This window comes from Mesoplodon mirus (assembly GCF_964341445.2).
Source record: "Mesoplodon mirus genome assembly, chromosome: 1".
NCBI lineage: Eukaryota > Metazoa > Chordata > Mammalia > Artiodactyla > Ziphiidae > Mesoplodon > Mesoplodon mirus.
In genome coordinates this window covers 50,998,942-51,025,556 of record NC_138976.1, presented here as the reverse complement: position 1 = coordinate 51,025,556, position 26,615 = coordinate 50,998,942, and the positions used below count along the sequence as shown (strand labels likewise).

General features: G+C 38.0%; 1 protein-coding gene across 1 annotated transcript; it reads right to left on the bottom strand.

Annotated features, from left to right (window-relative positions):
• Positions 1-12,263: 12,263 nt before the first annotated feature.
• On the bottom strand, positions 12,264-13,590 carry LOC309808636 (heterogeneous nuclear ribonucleoprotein A1-like). The gene has a single exon (XM_082629131.1). It carries the CDS (start codon positions 13,504-13,506, stop codon positions 12,544-12,546), a length of 963 nt encoding a protein of 320 aa, XP_082485257.1. The 5' UTR covers positions 13,507-13,590; the 3' UTR covers positions 12,264-12,543.
• Positions 13,591-26,615: the final 13,025 nt, after the last annotated feature.

Below are 26,615 nucleotides of genomic sequence, written 5' to 3'. Positions count from 1 at the left end.
TAGTTTCTGCTATACAGCAAAGTGAGTCAGTTATACATACACATACATCCACTCTTTTTTAGATTCTTTTCCCATGTAGGTCATTACAGAATACTGAATAGAGTTCCCTGCGCTATACAGTAGGCTCTTATTAGTTATTTATTTTATATATAGTAGTGTGTGAAACTAGCATTTTTCCTTAATGTTACTTACCATCTATTGAATTGCAGTAGACAACAGGAAAAGGCTGATTTAGTTCCTAAATGCAAATATTCTTCATAATATTTTCTTTTGTTGGTATTAAATAATTTCTAAAACAATGTCCATTGTTATCAGTTCATCTTCCCAGGAGTGGCACATCTAGGTCAAAGGGCATCAAGGACTTCCCAGCTCTTGCCACTCTATGGCTGAAGCCCAGAGTAAATGACAGCTAAGTGTTTAGAATTATTAAACTTTTGAATAATACCACGGTATACATGCACAAGAGTTAGAATAGTAAGCACTGAGTGGATTTTATATTTAATTTCAGTAAATGAAATGGTCTAATTAGACAATTCTAGCTAATCATTTTTTTTAACATCTTTATTGGAGTATAATTGCTTTACAGTCGTGTGTTAGTTTCTGCTTTATAACAAAGTGAATCAGTTATACATATACATATATCCCCACATCTCTTCCCTCTTGCATCTCCCTCCCACCCTCCCTATCCCACCCCTCTAGGTGGTCACAAAGCACTGAGCTGACCTCCCTGTGCTATGCGGCTGCTTCCAGCTAGCTAGCTATTTTACCTTTGGTAGTGTATATATATCCATGCCACTCTCTCATTTTGTCACAGCTTACCCTTCCCCCTCCCTGTGTCCTCAAGTCCATTCTCTAGTAGGTATCATTTTTAATTTTAGCTACCTAGAGCTGTATCCCCTTACTAATTCTGTGACCTGGCTGGACTAGTTTCCCGTACATTCTCTCTCTCCCTCCCTCCCCCCCTCCTCTGTTTTCCCCTGCTATTGTTTGCTTAGTCTCAAGTCTCCAATAGTGTCATTTCCTGCTGGCTTCTCCAGCTGTGAGTCACTCCCTTCCCTCCCCTCCCCCCACTCCCCAGCTGTCTCTATGGGCAACATCAAACTGCTGATTTTAACACATTTGGTTAGCATTTAGCTGGGGCCAGGAACTCTGGGTTAACTTCTAAAATGTGTTTATGATGCAAAGATATATTTTGTTCTTAATTAAGCCTTTCACTAAGGGGAAGAATAAAAGGGCATTAGAGGTTTGAGATTTTAAATAGCTGGTATCCCAGAAAAGGGCAAAAAACAGTCAAATAAGTAATACAAGAATTCAAAGGAACCGGAAGCCCACATCTCTGTTTTTCATGAGCTGGGGGCTAACATTGTCTTGCCTTCATTCAGGCTGGGCTGTCTACTGGGAAAGCAGCAGAAATACCTGTTAGGCAGGGACCCCTGAAGTGGACAACACAAGAAACTCCTTTTATGAAGGCACTGATTTTCAAGAGTTCCAGTATCCTGGAGGTATGTTGTCATTTTTGAAGCATTCACTACACGCAAAGGCAAGAAAGAGACCCTTTGTTTGCTCTATTTAAGGAGGAAAATTGAGATGCAGCTGGGAGAGGCAGGAAGCATTCAGTCAGCAAGATAGCAAGGAGAATTTATATTACATGGCAGCTTGCGAATGTGTTTGCTTTAAGACAGACAGTGCTGCTATAAGCAAGGCAAGATGTAAATGGTTTTTTAAAATACAAGTGTTAGCTCAGGTTTTGACTCGAGATGGTGGCCTGTGAACCTTGGTATTCAGTAAAAGTATTCTGAATGAACGGGGAAGGCTCTAGTCCAAAGCTTGACACAGAGTAAGCCTTCAATACAGTTCGCTGACTTTCTTGCTTGCTATTTTAAAGAACCCATCTGACCATACTCCCTACTCACCTTCCTTGTTATAATCATCTCTCAACCTCCAGGTCCGTCTGCTCATTCATAGAGTATTTGTGCTATCTTCCTCTTCACCCCTACTTCTGTTATTACTTTTGGGAAGTTTCTCATTCGTGTGGCTGATTTATCAATCCAGTCCTCTGGATGATCAGTTGGATGAACTGTTCCTGCTTCTAGCTAAGACCAACCTCTCCTCTCTGCCCAGCACTGGGTCCTTCCTCCATCTACTCATGGAAATGACTCTTAGAATTATCTCTTCTTTTCTTCATTCAAACTGTGTCCACTTACCACTGGATTATTCCTATCGGTTGGTATATTTCTCATCTTAATTACATCAGACATAATATTAAAATAAATATTTTTCATTCTAAAATAAGACCTCTGTCTTGACTTAACACTTCCCTTAGCTATCACCCCATTTCTCTGCTCCCCTTTATAGCAAAATGCCACATTTATGTCTTTATGTCCTCACTTCTCTGGGTCTTTGTAGCCATTCCAATCAGGCTTTCATCCCCTCTACTTCATTAATTACTAATACTGATTTTTCCAAAGTTACCGAGAATCTCCATGTTGCCAGACACACTGATGACTTCTCTCTCCCTGCTGGAACTGGTAGTTCTTGCTGAGCTTCTTAGAAAAATTTAACATAGTTTATTATGCCCTTATCTTTGCAATATTTCCTTCACTTAGAAACAGAATCACCATATTCACTGGTCTTCCTGCTCAGTCACCTTTGCTGGCTCCTCCTTCATTCCCCCTCCCCAGGTTTATTGAGATATAATTGACAAATAACATTGTGCAAACTTAGGGGGTACAATGTAATGATTTGATATATGTATATATTGCAAACTGATTACCACAACATGGTTAATTAACACATCCACCACCTCACACAGTTACCATTTTCTGTGTGTGGTTAGTATATTTCAGATCTACTCTCTTAGCAAAGGTCAAGTATATAATACAGTATCGTTGGTGCTATATATTAGATTCCCAGAACTTATTCATCTTATAACTGAAAGTTTGTATCTTTTGACCAACTTCTCCCATTTCTTCCACCCTTGAGCTCTGGGCAGTCGCCAATCTATCTGTTTCTATGAATTCGACATTTTTAGATTCCACATATAAGTGAGATCATGCAGTATTTGTCTTTCTCAGTGTCTGACTTATTTCATTTAGCATAATGCCCTCAAGATTCATCCATGTTGTTGCAAATGGCAGGATAATATTCCATTGTATATACAGTCGGCCCTCTGATATCTGTGGGCTTCACATCCAAAGATTCAACCAATCACAGATCTAAATATTTGAAAAAAAATTCCAGAAAGTTCCAAAAAGCAAAACTTGAATTTTCCAGCAACTATTTACATATCATTAACATCGTACTTATGACTGTTTACAGAGCATTTACATTGTGTTAGGTATTATAAGTAATCTAGAGATGCTTTAAAGTATACAGGAGGATGTGTGTAGGTTATTTGTAAATACTATACCATTTTATATAAGGAACTTGAGCATTCTCAAATTTGGGTATTTGCGGGAGTCCTGGAACCAAACCCCAACAGATACTGAGTGATGACTGTAACTTCCTTCATTTTTTGAACTTTGAATGTTAGCATGCCTTGCGGTTCATTTCCTGACCCTCATATTTCTCTGTTTACACTGACTCCTCAGCTGATCTCATCTAAACTCTTCACTGATCACTACACTCCTACATACAGCTGCCTAATGACAGCTCCACCAAATGCACCTGAAACAAACCATAGCCAAACAGCATCTTTGGTTTTCTTCTACCTTAACATGTGGGCATATGTACCTACACACAAACACCTCCTGTGTTCTTTCTTCATTTAGGAGATGGCACCGTATTCCCTCAGTTGCCCAGGCCAACAACCATGGGGCATGTTTAATCCCTGTCTCTCCTTTACAAACCATATCCTTATGCTTTGTCAGTAAATCCCGTTAGATCTAGCTTCGAATCATATCCTGAATCTGACCTCCTCTAGCCATCACCACTGCTAGCATCCTGTTAATGGCCACCATCATTTCTCTCCTAGACTATTGCACTAATTTCCTCAATGGTCTTCCCTTTCTTACCTTTTCCTCACTACTGCTTATTTGCCACATCATAGATTTTGAAGAAATGAAATCACTTTGTGCCCCTGTGGGGATTGCCATAATCACTCCAGGTAAGTATTTCAATTTAGTTGAAAGAGAAATGTATTACATTTAATAAAAACTTACATTGAACTTTCCATCAGTGTTTCCTTTTCATAAGTCTGCACATCTATGCACATGCTGTCTCTGAAGCCTAGATAGATCTTCCCACTGCCACACCCACCCAAACTTCACTTTCAGATCCCTGGCAAGAAATACCTCCTTTTCCAAGTCTAACATGATTCTCCCAAGCAGAGTTAGTTGCTGGATCATTTGTGTCTCACTGTATGTGGTTTTCCCCTCTTCATGGCATCTGCCTCACTATTTTGTCAATTCTTTTTATCTATCAGTTTTCTTCCATTAGACTATTAGCTCCTTATATCCCCATAGTTTAACATAGTGCTTGGCACATAGTAGGATACAGTATGCGTGTGAAGAATAAGTAACCAATTTGGCGTACAGAATTTCTACCTCAGTTGTAGGAAGAATATAATTAGTCAGCAGGATACTGAATCTTTTCCTTAAAATAAGAACAAAAACAGTCGATTTAGGACCAGCCACTAAGAGTGCCAAAGGTTGTTGTCTCTCCATTAATGGAATCAGTCAGAAGAATGTGTAAGGAAAAAAGTACCCTCTATGTCTAATCAAAAAGACTGTAACTGGATTTACGTAAGGAGAAAATCCTAAGGTTAGTCATATATACCTTGCTTATAAAGAAATAGCTATAACTTTTCCAGCCTTTGAAAATAAAGGATATGAATCTGTTTGCTGACTTTTAACAGATACTTTCTTATATTCTGTGGCTCCATTAATAACTTCTATCTTGGTTTGGGGTAAAAGTAAACAAAAAAACAAAAACTGTATGTTTGAAACAACCTTTCATTTCAAAATTATTGCTAAACTATAGACTCATTTTCCATTCATTTTTAAAAAAACAATGTCTGCTATGTTTAGTAAATAATATTTTAATCTTTTCTGCAGAAGTGTGAGTGGTGTGCACACTAAGGGGTGATTCTGTAGGAATAGACTTTTAAATTCAATTCAGCACTTTTATTGAGAATGGAGAAGCTTAAAAATTAAGCCAGCAGGCATCCAAAGCCTCAGAGAACACTACTGCATGCATTCTTAATTAAAGCCAATAAAGTGTGTTTTTAGGGAAAGCTTTCCCACCGAAAGCTCAATGGCAAAACTCAGAAGAAGCAAACAAATTAAATTCTCCATATTAACTGCTTGGCACACTGCTTCTCATGAGTTGTTTAGCCCAACATGATAGTTGACAAAATTTCACTCTCAAAACTCCAAATAACCCTAAGATAAACTACCAACTACTTGCATATTTTCCCCTAATACCCAACAGTCCATACTAATTTCAAATCTTCCTAGGATACTAGAAAAAAAAAGAGAATGCTGGAGTATGATGAGTTGAATGCTGGATGAAGCCTCAAAAATCTTGGATTTTGTTTCCATCGCTAGTTTTTTTTCTTTTCTTAAAAAAACTCAGTAGGCATATTTATGCTATGACTTGGAGTTGTTGTTGACATGCTGTATGACACCCATGCAAGTAAATAGGTACTGTTCAGAGGAGGTGGAGCTTCTGGGAGGTGCTGAGTACTGTATTTCAAATATGATGTAATAAGTAGCATTTTAGACTTTTTTGAAGACATGTTTGTGGCGTACACAATGTGGTAAACTGGTTGCCATATGAATAAATTAATCTGAGCATTTCTTTTCCTCAGCTGTGCAATGGAAGTATTTTCAACTCATAAAACATAAATATACCTAACGATTTAAATGTAAAATCTTATAGGCCATTGTGTGATTATTCAGAATATTTTAGAATATTTTAAGTGTAAAAGGTATTAAGAAATAGATTGAGGGCTTCCCTGGTGGCGCAGTGGTTAAGAGTCCGCCTGCTAATGCAGGGGACGCGGGTTCGTGCCCTGGTCCGGGAAGATCCCACATGCCGTGGAGTGGCTAGCCCCGTGAGCCATGGCCGCTGAGCCTGCGCGTCTGGAGCCTGTGCTCCTCAGTGGGAGAGGCCACAACAGTGAGAGGCCCGCGTATCACAAAAAAAAAAAAAAAAAAGAAATAGATTGAAATGACATTCACTAGAATGTGAGTTGCTAAGGCCATGTGCTTTATCTCATCCTTCCACTGATTCATTCATTTTTTCTTCCAGCAAATGATTTTTTAAAATCTTATTTCTTAATTCCCAACACCTTGTGCAGAGTCTTGCATGTAATAGGTACTCTCCTGTCTTGTTGAACATATGAATGAATGAACAACTACTAGTCACTTATCAAGACTTGTTTTCCTCTTAAAAGGCTTCCTAAACTTCCTTTAGGAAGAGGCATATTGAGAAAATTATTTTAATATGCCTCTATTCCTATCATAGTACTTTCTACTTCAGTGACACTAAATAAATATTTATTGGGGGCAAAACTCAAAACTATAAGAGATGGGGAATATCTAGAGAAGAGAAAGCTCAGGTTCAACAACATGGAGGTCTTCAAATACCTAAAATCCCACTGCATTTGGGAGGAAGGTTAGACTTACTTTTATATGGTTGGAAGTGTTTTAATGAGGACCAATTGTTACCAAACCAAACTTGGGTCCACTTGCCCATGTGCAGTAAAGCCAGTCTACTGACACTGGGTGGTGGTGAAGGAAAGTGCAGCACTTATTGCAGGAGCCAAACAAGGAGTCCAGGTAGCTAGTGCTTAAAAGGCCTCAACTCCCCAAAGGCTTTCGGGGAAAGGTTTTTAAAGACAGGGTGAGAAAGAGGGGTTGTGAGATATATGATCAGCTCATGGACATTCTTCTGAATGGTTGGTTGTGAGGTATTTGGGAGTCAACATCATCAACCTTCTGGTTCCAACCAGTCTGGAGTTTACATGTTTATGGGCAGCATACAGTTAACTTCTTCCACCTGGTGGGGGTATAGTATCTACAAAACAGCTCAATGGATATGGCCCAGGATATTATCTACAGCCCTTGAGGAAGAACTAAAGGTCCTTGACTTTGTTTAATGGCTAAACTATTATTATTTTGTCTTGCTTGACTCTTTTCCTTTCTTCATTTTCTCACTTCTCTGATTAAATTTACTCTTTCTAACTCAAGGAAGGCCTAGGAGGCTAAACTTTTTCTATAGACAAGCAGGCAGAGGACATGGGCTGGGAGGTCTGTTCCGGGAAGGCCCCATAGGGTCCTGCTCGGTTACACAATGAGTGAAATCTCCAGGGAGATTTTAGTTTATGATCTAAGGATGTCCTAAACTGCTTTGTGATACATCAATTTCTATTTACTTGGAAGAACCTAACAACAGTAGAATAACGTTTCAAGCAAGCTGAGGAGAGCCTTTCAACCCCAGATGGGTGTTTGAAGTGGATGACTTGTAAGATCCCTTCTAACACTAGAATTCTTTGGTTGAATGAATGAAGAACAATGTGATCCCCCAACTAAGACTCCACTTGAGTAAAAGCACCAGATGCTTTAAAACTGTAAGTCTTCTCATAGCCTTTCTGGAAAAGAATTTTCTATCTATCTTCCCAAAGATCAGGTAAATGCAAAACTAGGGAGAAATATTACTTGGAAAAGGCACTAATCTTCCCTGATTTCTTCCAGTAGTTTAAGAAAACACTTTTAGGTCTGTCATGCTTTTCATCAGCTCCATGTAAGCTTTTAGTTCCTACTGCTCCAAAAAATTTTGTTTGCATGTGGGAGTGAGGAGTAGGGATGGTCTTAGGGGATCCTAAGAGTGCCCCCTTAGATCTTTAAGGGAGAAATTGGTAAAATTCAATTATGTTAGTCTTTCTGGCTCTATAAATGTGTATAAATATGAGACTAAGAGCTGGTGTTTTATTTCCTTGATTAAAGAGTTTTCCAGATATGTCTTTTTAAGCTCATGCATATTGAATGGGCATTAAATAAAAATAATTAGCTTCTATGTGAATAGAGAACTCAGTCTTCTAAGCATATCAATCTAATTATGTTTTGAAGACTATCACATGAGTTTGGGGTTAATTATTAACCAGCAGTGTAGGTCAACTCTTAATGTTTAAACTGTTATTAGTTTACAAATGATTATAAGCACAAAAATGTTTTTTCCTCTGAAAGGCAATACTAAAGAGGAAGTAACATTATTATTTATAAAATTCCATTTAAGCTCAATTTCTACATTAAATTGCCACTGAAGAATTTAAATCGACTGCATTTATGTTTATTGCACAGCATAAAGCATGTAAATAGAATAATACTATGTGCTTCAAAGTAAGTACCTACTAATATAATAAGTACCTGAAGAAATACCTAATTATTTTTTATGAACTCGTAATGGTACATGTGGTATTTCATTATTTTATTGCTTAAATAATCAATTATTCTTTTACCCTTAAAATGGAAAAACGGACATTGATGCAATTTCAGTGGAGATTGTTCAAAATTCTAACTAAATTATTGATATAATGAAATCAATGAATAAAATATCATAAAATTAGAGAGAGCTAAGGGAGCCAAGAAAAAGCAAATATAAAAGACTCTCCTGGAATTCATCCAAAAGGTAGAAAATTAAGAAAATTCACACTTCTCAATGCAATAGGGAGAAAAAGAACTGCATGAGGTCCTGTGGTTCTGAGTAAATGTTACATTGCATATGGTTTCAATAAATATACTGAAGACACTTGATAAAATTTTAGTAATCAAAAATACATATGAACAATAGGAAATTTATTGATAGAAATCTCATATTTTTCATTAGATTACACATCATTTATTACTTGTTTTTTATTTAAAATTAATTAATTTGTTTATTTTATTTATTTTTTTTGGCTGTGTTGGGTCTTCATTGCTGTGCGCAGGCTTTCTCTAGTTGTGGTGAGCGGGGGCTACTTTTCATTGCAGTGCGTGGGCTTCTCATTGCAGTGGCTTCTCTTGTTGCGGAGCATGGGCCCTAGGCACACAGGCTTCAGGAGTTGTGGCACGAGGGCTTAGTAGTTGTGGCTCATGGGCTCTAGAGCACAGGCTCAGTAGTTGTGGTGCACGGGCTCAGTTGCTCCGTGGCATGTGGGATCTTCCCGGACCAGGGATTGAACCCATGTCCCCTGCATTGGCAGGCGGATTCTTAACCACTGCATCACCAGGGAAATCCCATTACTTGTTTTTTAAAAAGTCATATTTTTGTCTTTATAACAACAACTTAAAGATATGGTGGAAAAAATCCACGAGAGATTTGTTTCTAGTTATGGTGGAGTAACTTGATGATCATTGCTATCACTGAGGACAGTGAATAATGCTGAATTTTTAAAAATCTGATTAAAGACATGAGAGAGCTGTTAAAGTAAGCAGGTCAACAGGGGCCAAGATTGTTGGAAAAGGGTGACTGCAGACAGGTGAGCTGAACTTCTTTAGTGACATTAATCCTGGAGGCGTTTGCTGATTGTGGGTACAGGGCAAGAGGCCATAAGAATCCATGGTTTTCCTAGGCAAAGGGGCTGTGTTGAAGGACAAAGTAACCAGCAGAGGTTTGGGAGGTCTTTTGGGGCTGGAGAGACATAATTGGAGACTTTGGGAGCCAAGATCCCAGTTAGAAGGGTGGTATGGAGAACAGAGCCCGATTTCCTTTTCAAGATGCTTGTTGAATTCTGAAGCTGCAAGGAACAGGAGGCCACAGAACCAAGCAGTAGGTCTCTGAAGAGCCAGCCAGGGTATTTCACCAGCCTCAAGGTACTGATGTGGATAGATTCAGGACTCACCAGGTGCACCAATCTCAAGTATGAAACCCTGGAGGCTTACACCCAGGAGCAGAGGTGGACTAGAGGTAAATGGAAACTTACCAGATTGTTGCCTAGTTCTGATCCAGTTCAGTCTCAGAGGAAAGGGTGTACCTTTTCTGAAGGAAAATAGTATTGAGACTATATATATATATTTTTACAGATGATACCTGACATTCAGTAAAACGTTACTAGACATGCCAAAATACAAGGCTATAACTTAAAATATAAGATTAAAAAAAAAGAGTTTAACAGGTGATTCAGATATTGGAGTTAGCATAATAAGAGCTTTAAAATAACTGTAACTAATATGCCTCCCAAATAGAGGGGAATATAAGTGAAATACATAAGGACATGAAGGATCTCACGAGAGTATTGGAATATACAAAAAGAATTAAATAGACATTTTTGAATTGAAAAATACAATAACTTAAATTTAAAAAGTCAGTAAGAGATGTTTTAAACAAAAGGCTGGACACGAGAATACAGGAATAGTGAAGGTAGCACAATAGAAACCAAACTGAAGCTCAGGAGGAAGAAAGCAGAAAATACAGGGAAAAAGCATAAGAGACATGTTCTAGTGAAAGAAAATTCACATACATTAAATAGAAATCCCAGAAGGAGAAGATAGAAATAATGTGTCAGGAGAATGTTTGAAGAGTTAAAGAACATTGGAAGGAAGGAAAATTACAGTCCAATTTCTCTCTAAAAAACTTAAGCTGAAGAGTTATGATTTGTGTTCTTTTCTGTATTCATGTTTCCCTTAAACAAAAAATGTTAAAAGGCCAAATACATGTCTTATTAAGCAAAATTTGAAGTTCTTGCCATACTAGCACTTAACAGAAGAACTGAAGCAGAGTGGCAAAGGTTTTTAGTTTTTTATTTTCTGACTTAAAAATTGTTTAAAATTTTACAATATAAAAACTATATAGTAGAAAATGAAAACCTCTAAGATCCCATTATATGTATTTGTATACATTTATATATTTTCCAACAAGAATAGAATCAAATTACACATAATATTGTGTAATTTATATATTTTGAGTTAAAAATGTATAATGGATATCTGGTTATGCAATTACTTCATTTTTACTAATGGATACATAATATTCCATGACTTATTTTTTTAACAATTTGGGTTGAAAATATTTTTCAAAAAATATTTCTTCTTATGAAAAATATTGCTGTTCCCTCAAGGGAGGTGATCAATATTTCCCTCTTAGTGGTTCTTTTTACTTCCTCATAAATGTAATTTGCAAGTAGTTTTCCCTTGGTAGTGATAGCACACTTGGCTTTTCATCCATTCAAGTATATTGATGGTTTCCTTCTATATACCAGTCACTGTGCTAGATAGTGAAAGTAAGAGTAAACAAAACAGACATATTTGCTGCCCTCAGGGAATTTAGTGTCAAATGGGAACACATACATTGGACATGCTCCAGTGATGTACAGCAAGGTCTAGAGGGAGGAGCGGGTGATGTCAGGAAGGTGTTCCCCAAAGAAGACTCAGAGTATAAGTTTCCAAGTGAATAGGGAAAGGGGAGAGGTCTGTGTATGTGAGGAGAGATGATTAGGTTCAACAAAGGCTATCTTACATAATCTCAAAGCCTCATACAGTAAAATTTCAAAAGGAAAAATTTTTTCTAGAAATTTAAGGTGCCAATGTACATCTGTTGTGTGTCCATAGAAAGTTTATTGACTATAGAAACTGGTGAATGGTTTATATGTAATATGGATATAAATTTCATTCAGATAAACATATTCTTTTTTTTCAAAGAATTTTGGAACAGTCTTTGATCAAAAGTCATAAGAACATGATGACCTAAATTGAAAATTTATTTAAAGGTCTGATTTAAAACAGCCTGTTGTGAGAAAAAAATTTCCAAATATCCCCTTACTTAAAAATACAAAATACTGTAGTCTATGAGGAAAATGAACGTAAGAAACGACACTTATGAATCAAGGGTTGTGCTCCACATCCCATGTTCTTGGGCACAGTTTGGTTGATTGTGGCACCTGACCCTGGGCTGCACAGTGTGAGAGTACTGTCACTGAGGCCACACTGTGCCAGTTCCCTGAGATCTGGCGAAGAGCCACAGTAGAGCTCAATGCAGCAAGAATCCACAGGACTGAGACCTAGGATAAGGGCGTGACAGCACAACTCATATAATTGAACAATCTCAAACATTTTCTTGTTTTTTCTCCAGAGGGACAACTTGAATAGTGAAATTCTTGCAACTGAAATGCTTTCACTTAGAGGTTGAAGAGACACTAGTACTGTTAACCTTAAGGTCAAACAGGCATGCAGAACGGTGCTCCTGAAAGTGCTGAATGGTTCAATTTATTTATTTATTTATTTATTTATTTAAAAGACACATTTATTCAGCGTCATGATCAGACTATTACATTTAACAATCAACAGCATGGGTGCAAAAAAAAAAATCTACATTAAAACCCTTTGTTGGAATGCTTTACACTTTCCACAGAACAGAAACTAAAATAACCTGTTATACAATTAGTCACAAATACAGTCCTCGAGTTTTGCCCATACACATGAGTATTGTCTAAAACATGTCTTCTTTGTAGCAGCTAGGCCCTGCCACCACTGTGCTTGGCTGAGTTCACAAATCTGTTGTAACCTGTAGCTTCCCTGTCACTTCCCTGGCTCTCCTCTCCTGCTAAGCTTTGTTTCCTGGCAGTAATCAAAACCTTCTGCCACTGCCATAGCTACTGCTGCTGCTGGAACCACCATAGCCACCTTGGTTTCGGGGTTTGGCAAAGTATTGGCCTCCACCACCATAGGGGCCAGAACTTCTGCCTCCAAAGTTTCCTCCTTTCATGGGTCCAAAATTGGAAGATTGATTGTTGTAACTGCCAAAATCATTGTAGCTTCCACCACCTCCAAAATTGCTTCCATCATTACCAAATCCATTATAGCCATCACCACTGCCACCATATCCCCCACCACCACGGCTGCCACCAAAGCCACCTCGACCACTGAAGTTTCCTCCACGACCAAAGTTGTCATTCCCACCAAAACCACCTCCACGACCACCACCAAAGTTTCCAGAACCACTTCGACCTCTTTGGCTGGATGAGGCACTAACCATCTCTTGCTTAGATAGGGCTTTCCTTACTTCACAGTTGTGGCCATTCACAGTGTGGTATTTCTGAATGACAATCTTGTCTACAGAGTCATGGTCATCAAAGGTTACGAAAGCAAAGCCTCTCTTTTTGCCACTGCCTCGATCAGTCATGATTTCAATCACTTCAATTTTCCCATACTGTTCAAAATAATCTCTTAGATGATGTTCTTCAGTGTCTTCTTTAATGCCACCAACAAAAATCTTTTTCACAGTTAAGTGGGCACCAGGTCTTTGAGAATCTTCTCTTGAGACGGCCCTCTTTGGTTCCACAACTCTTCCATCCACCTTGTGTGGCCTTGCATTCATGGCCGCATCCACCTCCTCCAGAGTGGCATATGTGACAAACCCGAAGCCTCTGGAGCGTTTGGTGTTTGGATCCCTCATTACCACACAATCTGTGAGCGTTCCCCACTGCTCAAAATGGCTCCTCAGACTCTCATCGGTTGTTTCAAAGCTCAAACCTCCGATGAAGAGCTTCCGCAGCTGTTCGGGCTCTTTGGGTGACTCTGACTTAGACATGACGGCAGTGGAGGGGGGCGGGGGAGACGTTAACGATGCTTACTCGGCGGCGTCCACGAGCAGAAAGGAGTAATCTACCGAACGTATCTGAATGGTTCAATTTAGAAAGTGATCACAGTAATGTAATTGCTCCATTACTTCCTATTTTTTAAATTTCAGGGCAAGGTGAGAGAGGAAAATATGGGTAGAAAGAGATCAACAATAAGATAATACTGCTAAGTAACAAGAGAATTTGTGTATGAGACCTGTAACATGCATTCTTCCATCATTTATTTATCCCCTGAAGCCAATGAGATTTTAAATAGAGACTTCAATGTGTGTTTGACAATGTATTTGGTACTTCCTATAAATTAGTTAGTGGAGAATTCTACAATAAGTTAGTACTGCGATTGTTGCCACTAATTTTTTCAAAGCTAACTAGCTTGGTTATGCTTAATTTGTTTTATTCTTTAGTCTATGGGTATAGTGGATTATATTAATTGATTTTCAAATGTTAAACCAACCTTGCATTCCTGGAATAAATCCCACTTGGTCATAATATATAGTCCTTTTTATGTATCACTAGATTTGATTTGTTAATATTTTATTAAATATTTTTCATCTATTTTCATGAGGGATATTGGTCTATAGTTTTCTTGTAACTATGTTTTAAGTGTAATGCTGGTCTCATAAACTAATTGGGAAGTGTTTGCTCCTCTTTTTTTTTTTTTTTTTTTTTGAATATGGACTCGACATTATTTCTTTGTATTTTTTTTCTTGAGGAATAAACAATCAACTTTATTGGTCTCAGACCAGCAGTTCCTGGGTCTTGAGGACCTCTGTGTATTTGTCAGTTTTTTTCTCCATGTTCTTTTCCACCTGTTTCCTTAGCCTCATGAGCTGCTTTTTCTTCCTGTAATGGATCTTGACATTCTTTCTCTTCTCCAGCATGGCTGTTACTGCCTCGTACTTTCAGCCAATCCATGTGCCTGACTCCCTAGGAAGGCAAACTGGTGGGGGTACGGTGGGGTGCAGAAATAAAATGGTAAGGAAATGAAGCCAGGGTGCCTAGGGTAGGGGTGTTGACAAGTAGTCCTAGAGGATCCCAGGAATGTAGTAATCCAACTTTTCTTAGCAAGCCTAAGTTCAAAAGACACAGCTACCCTTGTAAAGGCTCCCTCCTCTTCCTGGCATGTTATTTCTTCTTGAAATGTTTGATATACTTTATTGGTGAAGCCATTTGACTTGGAGATTTTTGCATTGCAGTTTTTAAGTATGAATTCAATTTCTTTAATACACACAGGACTATTCATATGATCTATTTTTTTCTTCAATGAGCTTTAGTTAGTTTATGTCTTTCAAGGAATTTGCCCATTTCATCTAAATTATTAAATTTATGCACATAGAGCTACTTGTAATATTTTCTTATCCTTTTAACATCTGTAGGGGATCTTTGTAATGTCTCCTCTTTTATTCCCAATATGAGTAATTTGTGTCTTTATTTCTGGCTGGAAGTCTATCAATTTACTAATTTTTTTCAAAAGCCAGCTTTTGGCTTTATTGATTATTATAATTTCCCCTTTCCAATTCATTAATTTCTACTCGGTTGTTATTTACTTTTGTGTACTTGCTCTGGGCTTAGATTTTTTTTTGCAATTTTCTAGTTTCTTAAGGAGAAATCTTAAATGACTGGTTTGAGATCTTCTTTACTAATGGAAGTATTTAATACAGTAAGTCCCCTGCATACGAACGAGCTCTGTTCTGAGAGCACATTTGTAAGTCCAATGAGTTCTTAAGTCCAACAAAGTTAGCCTAGGTACCCAACAAACATAATCAGCTATACAGTACCAGCTACATCACCGCTGCTTTTACGCTTGGTTCTGGACATCATGGGCTTGAAATAAAGATACTGTACTACTGTATTCTATACAGTACTGTACAGTAAATTACACAAAAGCACAACCACTTGTAGAGGATGCACACACAACAATGTATTCCTGACACGTGAACTAACTTATGTGACTGGACATGCGAATGCATGTTCACATCTTTGAAAATTCACAACTTGAAGGTTTGTATGTAGGGGACTTACTGTATTATAAATTTCACTTGAAGCACTGTTTTAACTGTATCCCACAAATTTTTATGTTCTATTTTACTTTTCATTCAATTAAAAAGATTCTCTAAGTTCCCTTGTAACTTTGTTTTTGTTAGAAGTGGGTTGTTTAATTTTCGATTATTTGGGGATTTTCCAGATATCTTTCTGTTATTGATTCCTAGTTTAATTTCATTTTAGTCAGAGGACCTATTTGTAAGATTTCAATTCTCTTAAATATGTTAAGGTTTTAGGATGAGAATATAGTCTATTTTGGTGAAAGTTTCATGGAGACTTGAAAATAATGTATATTCTGCTGTTATTGGTAGTGTTCTGTAAATGTCAATTACATCAAATTAGTTGATAATCTTGTTCAGGTCTTCTATATCCTTACTGATTTTCTGTCAACTTGTTCTACTGATTGCTGAGAAAGGAGTGCTGAAGTCTCCAAACAAAATTGTGGAGTTTTCTGTTTCTCTCCTGTCAGTTTTTACTTCATGTATTTTGAAGCTCTACTGATAGGTGCAGAGATGTTTAGTTACGTTTTCTTAGAGAACTGACCCTTTTATCATTTGTAATGTACCTCTTTATCCCTGGTAATGTTTCTTGTCCTGGAGAATGTTAATTGTTTTTGTGATTGTTGATGTTATTAGCAGGTTATCAACCTGTTCATTTTCACATCATAGGTTTTCTTTCACCTTCTGTGGATAGTGTTTCCAATCTCATTTCTTTGCTGTGTTGCTTTGTTTCTGTCCTGCACATGTGCCTCTCAGATGTTCTGTGATCTGAGTTGTGGTTGGAATCTTAGGTATATTCCTGAAACCTCAACTCTACTGCTTGGGTCTCTCACACGTGCAGACTCAGGGGTGAGGCTGATATTTATATTCAGAGTAAGAGTTATCCCCTACCTTAGCTATGTCCTGTCTCAAATTCCCCCCACCTTCTCCAACCTACCAAGCCCTTTACCCTATTCCTCTGGTCAGAAATAGGATGTTTATATTGACATTTTATTTTATTTTATTTTATTTTATTTATTTTTACATCTTTATTGGAGTATAATTGCTTAACAATGGTGTGTTAGTTTCTGCTTTATAACAAAGTGAATCAGTTATACATATACATATGTTCCCATATCCCCTCCCTCTTGTGTCTCCCTCCCACCCTCCCTATCCCACCCCTCCAGGCAGTCACAAAGCACCGAGTTGATCTCCCTGTGCTATGCGGCTGCTTCCCACTAGCTATCTACCTGAATTACAGCTCAGTCACCATGTAGTTTCCTTCCCTAAGTTCTCTCTTTCCTCCACAATCCACCATCTTTTATTTACTTTTCAGAGTCCTCAGGTAGCTGTTTTCTGTATTTTGTTAAGTAGTTTTACTTGTAATGAGAGGTAATATAAGCTGTAGTGGAATTTTTCCTACCATGCTGGAAGAGAAATCTCTGCTCTCTTTTGAAAAGTATCTGAGGCAGGCTGAGGATGCTTTATTGTTATGGAATCATCAAGAATATGGTGAAGCCTTCCTGAGTTGGGGAGGATCGAGAAAAATTATGGTCACAGGGGCTGTGGAAAGCTGTAGGGGCCAAAAGGGAATATAAAAGATTCAGGCAGAGCTTTGCCTGTAACTGCTCTTCCTTCTTTTTCCCCCCACTGCTCCAAAGAAATTTACTGATTTTTGCCTGTGAAACTATTTGAAGAAACTCTGAGCCCCATATATTCACAGAGGATATATATCTATTCTTCTAAAAAGTCTGTTGCCCACATTTGAAATTGTTTATTCAATTGTTATATTGCCCCTTCAGGACCACTCTTTCATTCTTAGGGTGGGAATTGATTTTTCTTCTCTTATTTTGTCATGTGAGAGTACTAAGTATATTACAACAGCAGAATTTTCACACATTATTTAAAAACCTGTTCACAATGTGAGAAGGTCTTGCACAGGCTTGTCTATACCAATGTGTAAAAACCTCCAGCTGCCTCTGAAATTGTGATGACGAGCTCTGTTCCTCATTAAGTGCACAGATTAATGTCTGAGGAAAGTGAACCCTTTCTACAGATGTTTTCCAAAATTTGAAGTTTTCTGTATTTAAAGTGACATCACCCTAACCTCTAAGTTTATGCATGCAAATTATTGGATCTTTCCTACCCATAATTATAATAGTTGCTTACAAAAAATCCATCTCGGGGGCTTCCCTGGTGGCGCACTGGTTGAGAGTCCACCTGCTGATGTGGGGAATGCGGGTTCGTGCCCCAGTCCGGGAGGATCCCACATGCCGCGGAGCGGCTGGGCCCGTGAGCCATGGCCGCTGGGCCTGTGCGTCCGGAGCCTGTGCTCCGCAATGGGAGAGGCCACAACAGTGAGAGGCCCTCATAGCGCAAAAAAAAAAAAAAATCAGAAGATTTAAAAAAAAAAAAAAAATCCATCTCGGCATTTAAAATTAGTCAGGACTTAGTAGAAATTTTTGATTTATATAAGTTAATGCTTTTTGAATAAGCAAATCTAAATAGTTATACTCAAAACATTTATTTGCACAAATCCTGCATACATCAAAATTAGGATGACAATTTAAACGCTGGTTTTGGAATTGAAACACTAACTGATCTATACTTTCAGATTTAGCTTTGCCATGTTTGAGTCTATGTTTTATTTGGTCCCTCCCCCCCAAATTCCTTTGATTCTCAACTTTCAAGTAGTAGGCTATTCAAACCTTTTTTTTTTTTCTGTCAGTGAAATAAATTGAATTGTTCAAAAAGGAAAATTCAAAAATAAAGTATGATGGCATTTCCATAGCGTTGTTCATGAAACGGGCTTTTGCAAATATGGTACAGACTGGACTCCCCAGAAAGAAGGATTAGAAGGGGCATGGGTCTCCTGTCCTCTCAAAATGGGCAAAATGTCTGGGCACAGCTGGGCACATTCTTGGAATAGGATCTAGGAGGGGACCTACCCCTTTACTGTACATTTTTATGGAGCAAGTGTGAGAGCTGCCTTGCCACTGGAGACATTGGTTGAGATAGACTGCCATAGTCTGAGCTTTAGAGCCAGTTGTTTATAGGATTTATTGGAGACCTTGGGGGAAGGTGAGGTCATGTCCAGCCTCTCCTTCTAGGGAAAGGCAGCCCTCAGGCCCAGCTAGCTGATTGTCAAGCAACCCAGAGAGAGCTCTAAGGGGCTTTAGACATTCCTGCTTATCCTTACATATCTATTTTTAATATACTTTCAATTTTTAGATAATTCTACATTTACAGAAAAGTTTCAAAGATAGCTGATTTAGACTGAATGTTTGTGACAACCCAACATTTATATGTTAAAATCTAATCCCTAATGTAATGGTATTTGGAGATGGGGCCTTTGGGAGAGAATGGTAATTTTGTTATAGTAGCCTGAACAGACTAAGACAATAGTCATTCTTCACTCAGTTTTCCATAATTGTAACATTACTTTGGTACATTTATCAAAACTAAGAAATTAATTACTATTGACAGAACTTCAGAATTTATTGACTTTGTCATTTTTTCCACTACTGTCTTGTTTCTGTTCCAGGATACCATATGGCATTTCATCCGTATCCATTTTTTAGATGGAAGGATGAACATTATAACTTTCTGTCACTGATAATTTTCTGATTGTAATCCTCTGGATACAGTCAAAAGCAAATTGCATGTAAAAGCGAACTGATTGGAAAATTCAGTCAAGAGTCAGGGACACTTCTCTTTAAAGATTTATCCAGTCCAGGTGCCAGGTCTTGATCAGAATGATTGGAGGTTGGGGACTTATCTTTATTCAACCCATTGTACTTAGCACAGTGCCTTGTACCCAGAGATATGCAGACCTTGTTACAAAATTAATGAACAGATGAGTGTCACTCGCTGAAGCTTACTCATCCTAACCTAGCCTAATGTTTCACCGTATCAGTGCCAGTTTATTTTTAGAATTCAGATGGTGTCCTGGTGAATCTTTAGTTTCACAACAGTATAAAAATTCTTACAGAAAAGTGGAAATTATGCTTTCCATGTTTTAAAAAATGTTTTTTTAAAGCAAAACCAATAAGTAAAATTATAACTTGACCCATTACTCATATATAATATAGATTTTGTTGGATATTACCATTCACCACATCTACCTCTTCCTCCTGTTTTTCTTTTTTTTTTTTTAAAGAAAAACTAATTTATTCAGTGAGATTTTGAGAAGTTCAGTATTAAAGAAGATTGTGGCTTGTCCACTTTCATGGATGAGGTTTATTTATAGATTTCTTCAGAGTCAAATTACAAATGTGAAGAGATGAGAGATGAACTAAGCTAGGATGATCGAAAGTAGTCCTGGAATTTTTCTTTCTGATAATTAGGAATGTATATTTATAAAGGGTGCTGCTGATACTGCCCAAAGACACACACACACACACCTCTCAAAATCAACTGCTCTGTCAACACATTTTGAAGGAAGCTCTTGTAATAAGAGTAAGAACAAGGCAATTAAGCCATCAGAAAATGTGTTTGAACAGAGAAGTCACTAGCCACGTATAACTATTTACATTTAAATTAATTTAAATGAAATAAAATTTAAATACAGTTCCTCTGTTGCACTATCCACATGTCAAGTGCTCAAGAGTTGCATGTGGCTGGTAGCCACTATTTGGGGTGGCAAGACCATTTCCATTATCACAGAAAGTTCTGTCTTCAAAGCTACTTGTATGACATTTGGCACTGTTTGAGAATTAAGCTTAAGTGATTCTGAAATTAAAGGGATCTGGTTCATTTGGTTAAGTTTAGAAGTTTTACTTTAATTCTGCTTAGGTTCAATCTGAGCAAATATCCCTAATGAATGTTAACCATTCTAACCAGTATTTTCCACTGGGGTTGTACCAGTTTTTCCTTTGGCCAGGCAAATGAACAGATTTCCAGTATAGACCTAATATTCCAGAAATAAATTTCTAACTTTATGCTCTAGTCTAATCAAATACTCTTGCCTTCCTCGGGGTTTATTCTAGTTATGTACTATGCTTCAGTAAGAGTGATAGCTCTACACTGTGGTTCTGTTCATAATCCACAGAGATTATTTTTTAAGCCCAGTTCTTTCTTTCATACTTTACTTTTCATATTTTACTATCATTGCTATGTGTTTGGAAGGGCATGGTGGTAGTGTGTACAAATATACATGAAAGCATTAACTTACTGCACCATTCGTGCAGAAGAGAGTTACCACAGCGTGCCTAAGACTATTATCTTTAGAAAGACCTACCTGCAGAGTGGCCTTTGGCTGACAGCTGGGAACTTGGCTGGCAGAGCATTCCTGGTAGTCAACATATAACTGGTAAGGTTGGTGTATTGTGCCTAGACTGTGCAAATATGACTTATGCTAAATACTTGTATTCCTTCTGGGAATCTGGAATTTTGGTATGTTCGGGGCAGAGAGTGCCTATGTGACCAACCCCAATAAAAACCTTGGGCACAGATGCTCTTATGGGCTTCCTTGGGTAGAAACATGACAACACATGCTGCATTTTTGTTCCTGGGGGAAGAGTGTGCTTTGTATGACCCCTCTTGGGAGGGAGGGAAAGAGCACAAGAAAACCTGTATGTGGATTCCTCCAGACTCTGCCTGCCTATTTTCCCCTTATGATCCAGCTGTTTATTCTTACTACTTTGATGTAATAAATCTTAGCCATGAGTACAACTATATATGAGTCCCATGAACCCTTCTAGTGAATCTCTGAACTTAGGGTAGTCTTGGGGACTCCTGACACACCATCCTTAACAGAATTCTGTTTTTATTTTTTAGAGAAATGATAAAAAGCCTTTTGTTGTGGGTTACTAAGAAGTCCCAGTGCTCAAATAGAAACAGACTTATAATTCCATCCAAACTGCAAATGTTGTCCTGAGGAGGATAGAGAAAAATAATATTTAAAATATATGTCAAGGTACCCAGCACATAGTAGGAATTTAAATATTATTACTTGTATTTTTCTTTCTCTTATTCCTCCCACCCCCACCCCATTAGAAAGCAATGTTTTTCAGTGGGTGGACATTATGACACATTTATGTTGCCTGTTTTCCTGCTGCTATTTTCTTTGCTAGAAAGCACACAATATATTTAAAAGTTAGATCGTTAACCAGGTTTGTTCTTTTGGCATCTGGTATTTAAGGCAGTTTCAGTTTTCACTCCAATTTTTTTCATCACATGTTTCTACCAATTGAATCTCACTTGCTCTTTCTAAAAGGAGAAATATGAAACACAGAGAGGGATCATTTTATGGTTTCAAAGTCATCAGGGTCAAGCAGGAGAGCTCATAATTGAAATCTAAAATGTGTGGCTTTTCTCTTCTTTGCAAGAAAAGGAGAAGAGAAGAGGCCATGACCAAACCACTAGCACTTTGGTTGGTGGAGAATGGTTGACATTGAAGCAATTACTAGAGCTTAGATTTCAAGTCTGGGATGTGTGGGAAGACACATAGGCACTTACCAGGGAAGTCATTCAAGAAATTTTCTTTTCCTAACACTGGGTCCAGTGATTTAAGTTTTTAGCTACTTTTTTTAAAATCATGAAATGCATAGAATAAACACAGTTTATAAGTTGGGTCACTGACCAACTAGTAATCAAAATATAAGTGACAAGGTTAAGGACATGCAAGGTGATGCTCACTTCTCAGAAAAGGATATTCTGGTCCCTGATGTGCAGTTACTAGTGACCCATTTTCATTTCTACCCCTTCTCACTTTCACAAACCTGCCTCTCTTTTTTGAACTTGAACCATACCTTCATACTGTCCCACTGAATATGGATATCTCCATGTAACAGTCCCTAGGCATCTCAAATTTACTGTATGCAAAAATGAATTTATTTCAGAGAAGGTGTCAACCTTTAGAGAATACCTATTATGCATCACTTGCAATATAGAGGCTATCTACATACATGATCTTACTTTATCTAGTTCCATATCTGAGATATCATGTCATGTCCCTATAGGGGAACTAATCTTGCAAGTAAATATCTAAGGGGTGAGAGAAGCCTCAGTTAAGCATCTGGGGATGTTCCTTCAGTAGTCCACTGCCACTTCAGAGGTTGCATGGATTGCAGTGGTGCCTACTGGCCATCTTCCACCTGTATAAAGCAGTCCCATGTGGGAAATGGGAGGCCTTCATCTCTGTCCCTCTACCATCCCTGGACAAATTGTAAGTACCTTGCAGTCATCAGGAAAATCACTCAATCTAGCTCTCCATTTCCAGTGTGGCTTCTTTGACGAACGACACAATTATAAAAGGGCCAGAAATACTCAAACTCAGTGTCACAGATTCCCAGCCCAGCAAACACCCGGCGGCCATCTCTCAAGTCTGAGGCTGTTTATTTGAAGCTTTTTGCTCCTTATCTCTTCCTCCTGGTGCTGCTTCTTCTGGCTTCTGCCTTACCTGTTGATCACACATTGACCTTTCTGATGCCAGACACTTCTAAGCCCTGTAGCTAACTTCAGATGTTATTATCCCTCCTCTGACTGCAAAGTTGCCAAATGTTCTACCTCAAAAAACATTGGCCAGGAGTACATCTGGTTATCTACCATTTGCTCACACAGGGAGCTTGTAGTACATCCATTCTCTCTCAATGCAAACCTCTATTTTCACACATTTTAATCCACTGGCTCAGAGAAAAGAAGGGGGTAGATGCAAGTGCAGGAGAATTTAAAAAAAGAAATAGAAAAAGGTGGGTACATGATTTGATATAGCTCTGAGTACATTAACCATGAAATTAAAATTGTAGATCTCTAGAAGCTGTGGAATTTTTACAAACCATGAGTGTCATGGGATTCCAGTATACTACCCTGTAGTCAGTCATCTTTGATGTAGCTGAGGTTAGACAGGGCTGGAGGAGGAGTGGCGCAGAATAACAATTGTCGAGTGTTTACGGTGGCTGTTATTTCTTAGAAGATGAGTGTTTGGTGAGAGTGGTTATTTAATCTGAGCCCGTCACCTGAATTGTCTATGAAAATAAGTGTCTATGAGTAGAAAAGGGTGATACTGTAGCTTAGGGGGTCAGTTTTTTGTTTTTTTTTTTTAACAAGAGCTATACAAACATTTCTACATCAGTGGGATAGTTTTTGCTCAGATCAAATAGGAATATTTACAAAACAAATACTCTTGGGCACGTTCTGGACACCCTCAGAATAAAGACAAGGCTGGAGCCTAATTTGTGTCCTCTCTTCTCGGAGACCCCTGAGATCATACCCCAGAACCCTGGGGCTTCATGGAGCATAAGGCGACGGTGTGGTCTGGTGGAGAGAGAACAATTCTCAAATCAGAGGGACTGGGAGTTTGAGTCCCAGTTCTGCTGATACTACCTCTTGATCTCAGCAATTATTTAATTTCCCTGGACATCTGTTTTCTCAACTTCAAAAAAATAAGGGCAAATAGTATCTATTTTAAGAGATAGCCATAAGGAGTGAATGTGATATGTATAGGTGTGGCACACAGTTGGTATTTAACAGATGTTAGTTTTCTTTCCCCTGTCCTTCAATTAAAGTCCCTCCTTCAAGTTAGAATAAAAATGAAGAGCTTTGGATAAAACATTGAGGATATTTGAGAGTGAGGTTTTGAGTATTGCCTTGGATCTTCTTCCACGTATGAAGGTTGCTTTAGATAGGGTTAGAAAGCTGGCTCAGAGAAGATAAGAATGAGAGCTGGTCCAATTAGGCAGCAAGGGATGGGAAGAGAAAGCTTGGCGACAGGGAGAGGGAGCTGATGGGGAGCAGTGAGGTCTGGTTAGGGTGTCCTTATGAGGTGTAGAAGACAGTGAAGTGTCTGGGGTAAAAAAGGAACATTATAGATTGATGTCCAAGGGAGGGGATGCTGATTAGATTGTAAATTATAGATTTCCAAGATAAATTTCAATAGTTGGGAATTGGATGTTGAGGGGGTAGACCAGTTGTATCACAGAATCACAGACCTTCTAAACTGGAAGGGAATTTATCCTTTGTATGGTCCACCTCCCTTTGTTTATGGATGAGGAAATGAGGCTCAGAGAGGTTAAGTGGCTAACGCAGAGTTCCGCAGTAAGTTAGTAACGGGATTATGGTTCTGGTATATTTCCTCTCTCATATATTACCTACTCCTTTAGACTTTTGTCTTATTTCCACGTCAGACTGCACACGATTCCACAGTCTCTCTTAGCAACCAGTTATAATGTTCATGACTCAGGATATAATTCACAAATAAGAAATTCTGTTTTAGGGACTTCCCTGGTGGTTCAGTGGTTAAGAATCCACCTTCCAATGCAGGGGATGCTGGTTCGATCCCCAGGAAACTAAGATCCCACATGCTGCAGGACAACTGCCACTAAGCTGGTGCACCACAACTAGAGAAGCCTGCATGCCACAGCTAAAAAAAAAAAAAGAAATTTTGTTTTACACAGATTTAAATCTAAGCCAGTAAACATACTTTCTGATCTTTTCTAAAAGCCACTCTACCTGAAATAAGCCTGAATGCCTTAGATAAATTAGTGGTGTGTTAAATGCAATAACCCCTTATACACGAGGAACAAATTCATATAGATAAAAAGAGGGAGTTTTGACAAAGAATAAAATCAGATTTCAAACCCCTTGCCAAAGAGGAGATATAACAATCTGATCAGGAGTAGGAACATTAAGATACCTCTCCAAGTATAGATCTAATCCAATTACAATCAAAGAACATATTCTGGTTAACACAGGAAAAAGCACAGAAGCTGGTTAATGACTTCATGAAGAGTTTTAGAAAATATATGAAATTTTTAAAAAGTCAAATGAAATAAAAAAAATTTGGTATAAAATCCACAGAGATTAAAATCATGCCTGTTATAGTTTGAGAAAGCAAACAGTAAGACAGTCCCTGGAGGGAGTGGAGGTTGGTGGCACATTGATGTGATGGCTACCTTCTAGGGGAGATTATAGAGCTCTGGGGAATGTACTCATAATAATAAAATTCACAAGCAACTGGTGCACACATTGGATGTCACTTTGTTAATTTTTAGTGAAAAAATATAATTGTCACAAGGAAATTTAAGCTTGCATGATACATGCATGTTCTTAGTGTGGGTAGTCTATAGTCTATGCCTAAAAACCAAATAGTAACTAAAAACTAGCTTGGAAAATGTACAATGAAAGTTATTTGGATAATCTTCATGGCCAGTGTCATCAAGCTATGATAATCTGATGAGTCTGTCTCCCTCCTATAGGAGTAAGCTCCATAACTGATCTGATATCTATTTTCATAAGTAAGGGACTCTCTTTCCTGGATGGTGCTGGAAACACAATATTATATATCTATATACATAAACATAATAAAAATTAAAATACTGTTGTGAGCGCTCAAAAAGCAGAACATCTCCCTTATGATTGATATATTTTTTCATCCATTAATTCAATAAGTATTTAATGAACACCTACAATTTGTCAGGCATTGTGTTGATGCTGGGCATAAAAGAGGAGCAAGACAGATACAGCCCTACAGAGATTAAGATCTAGAGATTGAAGATACACAATTAAACAGGCTATGACCACAGTCTGTGATTGAAGATACACAATTAAACAGGCTATGACCACAGAGTGTAAGTGATACAGTAAAGGAAGTACAAGGTGCTGTGGAAGTGAATGAAGGGCACCTAACCCAGACCAAAGATTGGGGAAGTCTTCCTGTGGGAAGTGGTATCTTACCTGTGACTTGGTTGAGTACCAATTAGCTAGGTAAGGGACAGAATATGTCCCAGGCAGGGGCCAGCATAAGAAAAGATCTAGAAGTAAAAGGAGGATACACTTAAAACAAAGAAAAACACAGTGAGTGAGATATTCCTTCTTGACAAGTGTGCAGAGGTGTTTTTTTTTTTTTTTTTTTTTTGTAGATAATGTACTTTGTGGGTGAGTGTATGAGTACATACATACTCTTTTTTTTTTCTTTTGAAAGTTACTCCAAATTTTGTTGATCTCTATTTTGAGTACATACTTTTATACAGGGCTGATAGGGGTGTAAATTGATGTGAACTTTTTAGAAGGTAATTTGGCAATATTAGGCCAAAAGTTTA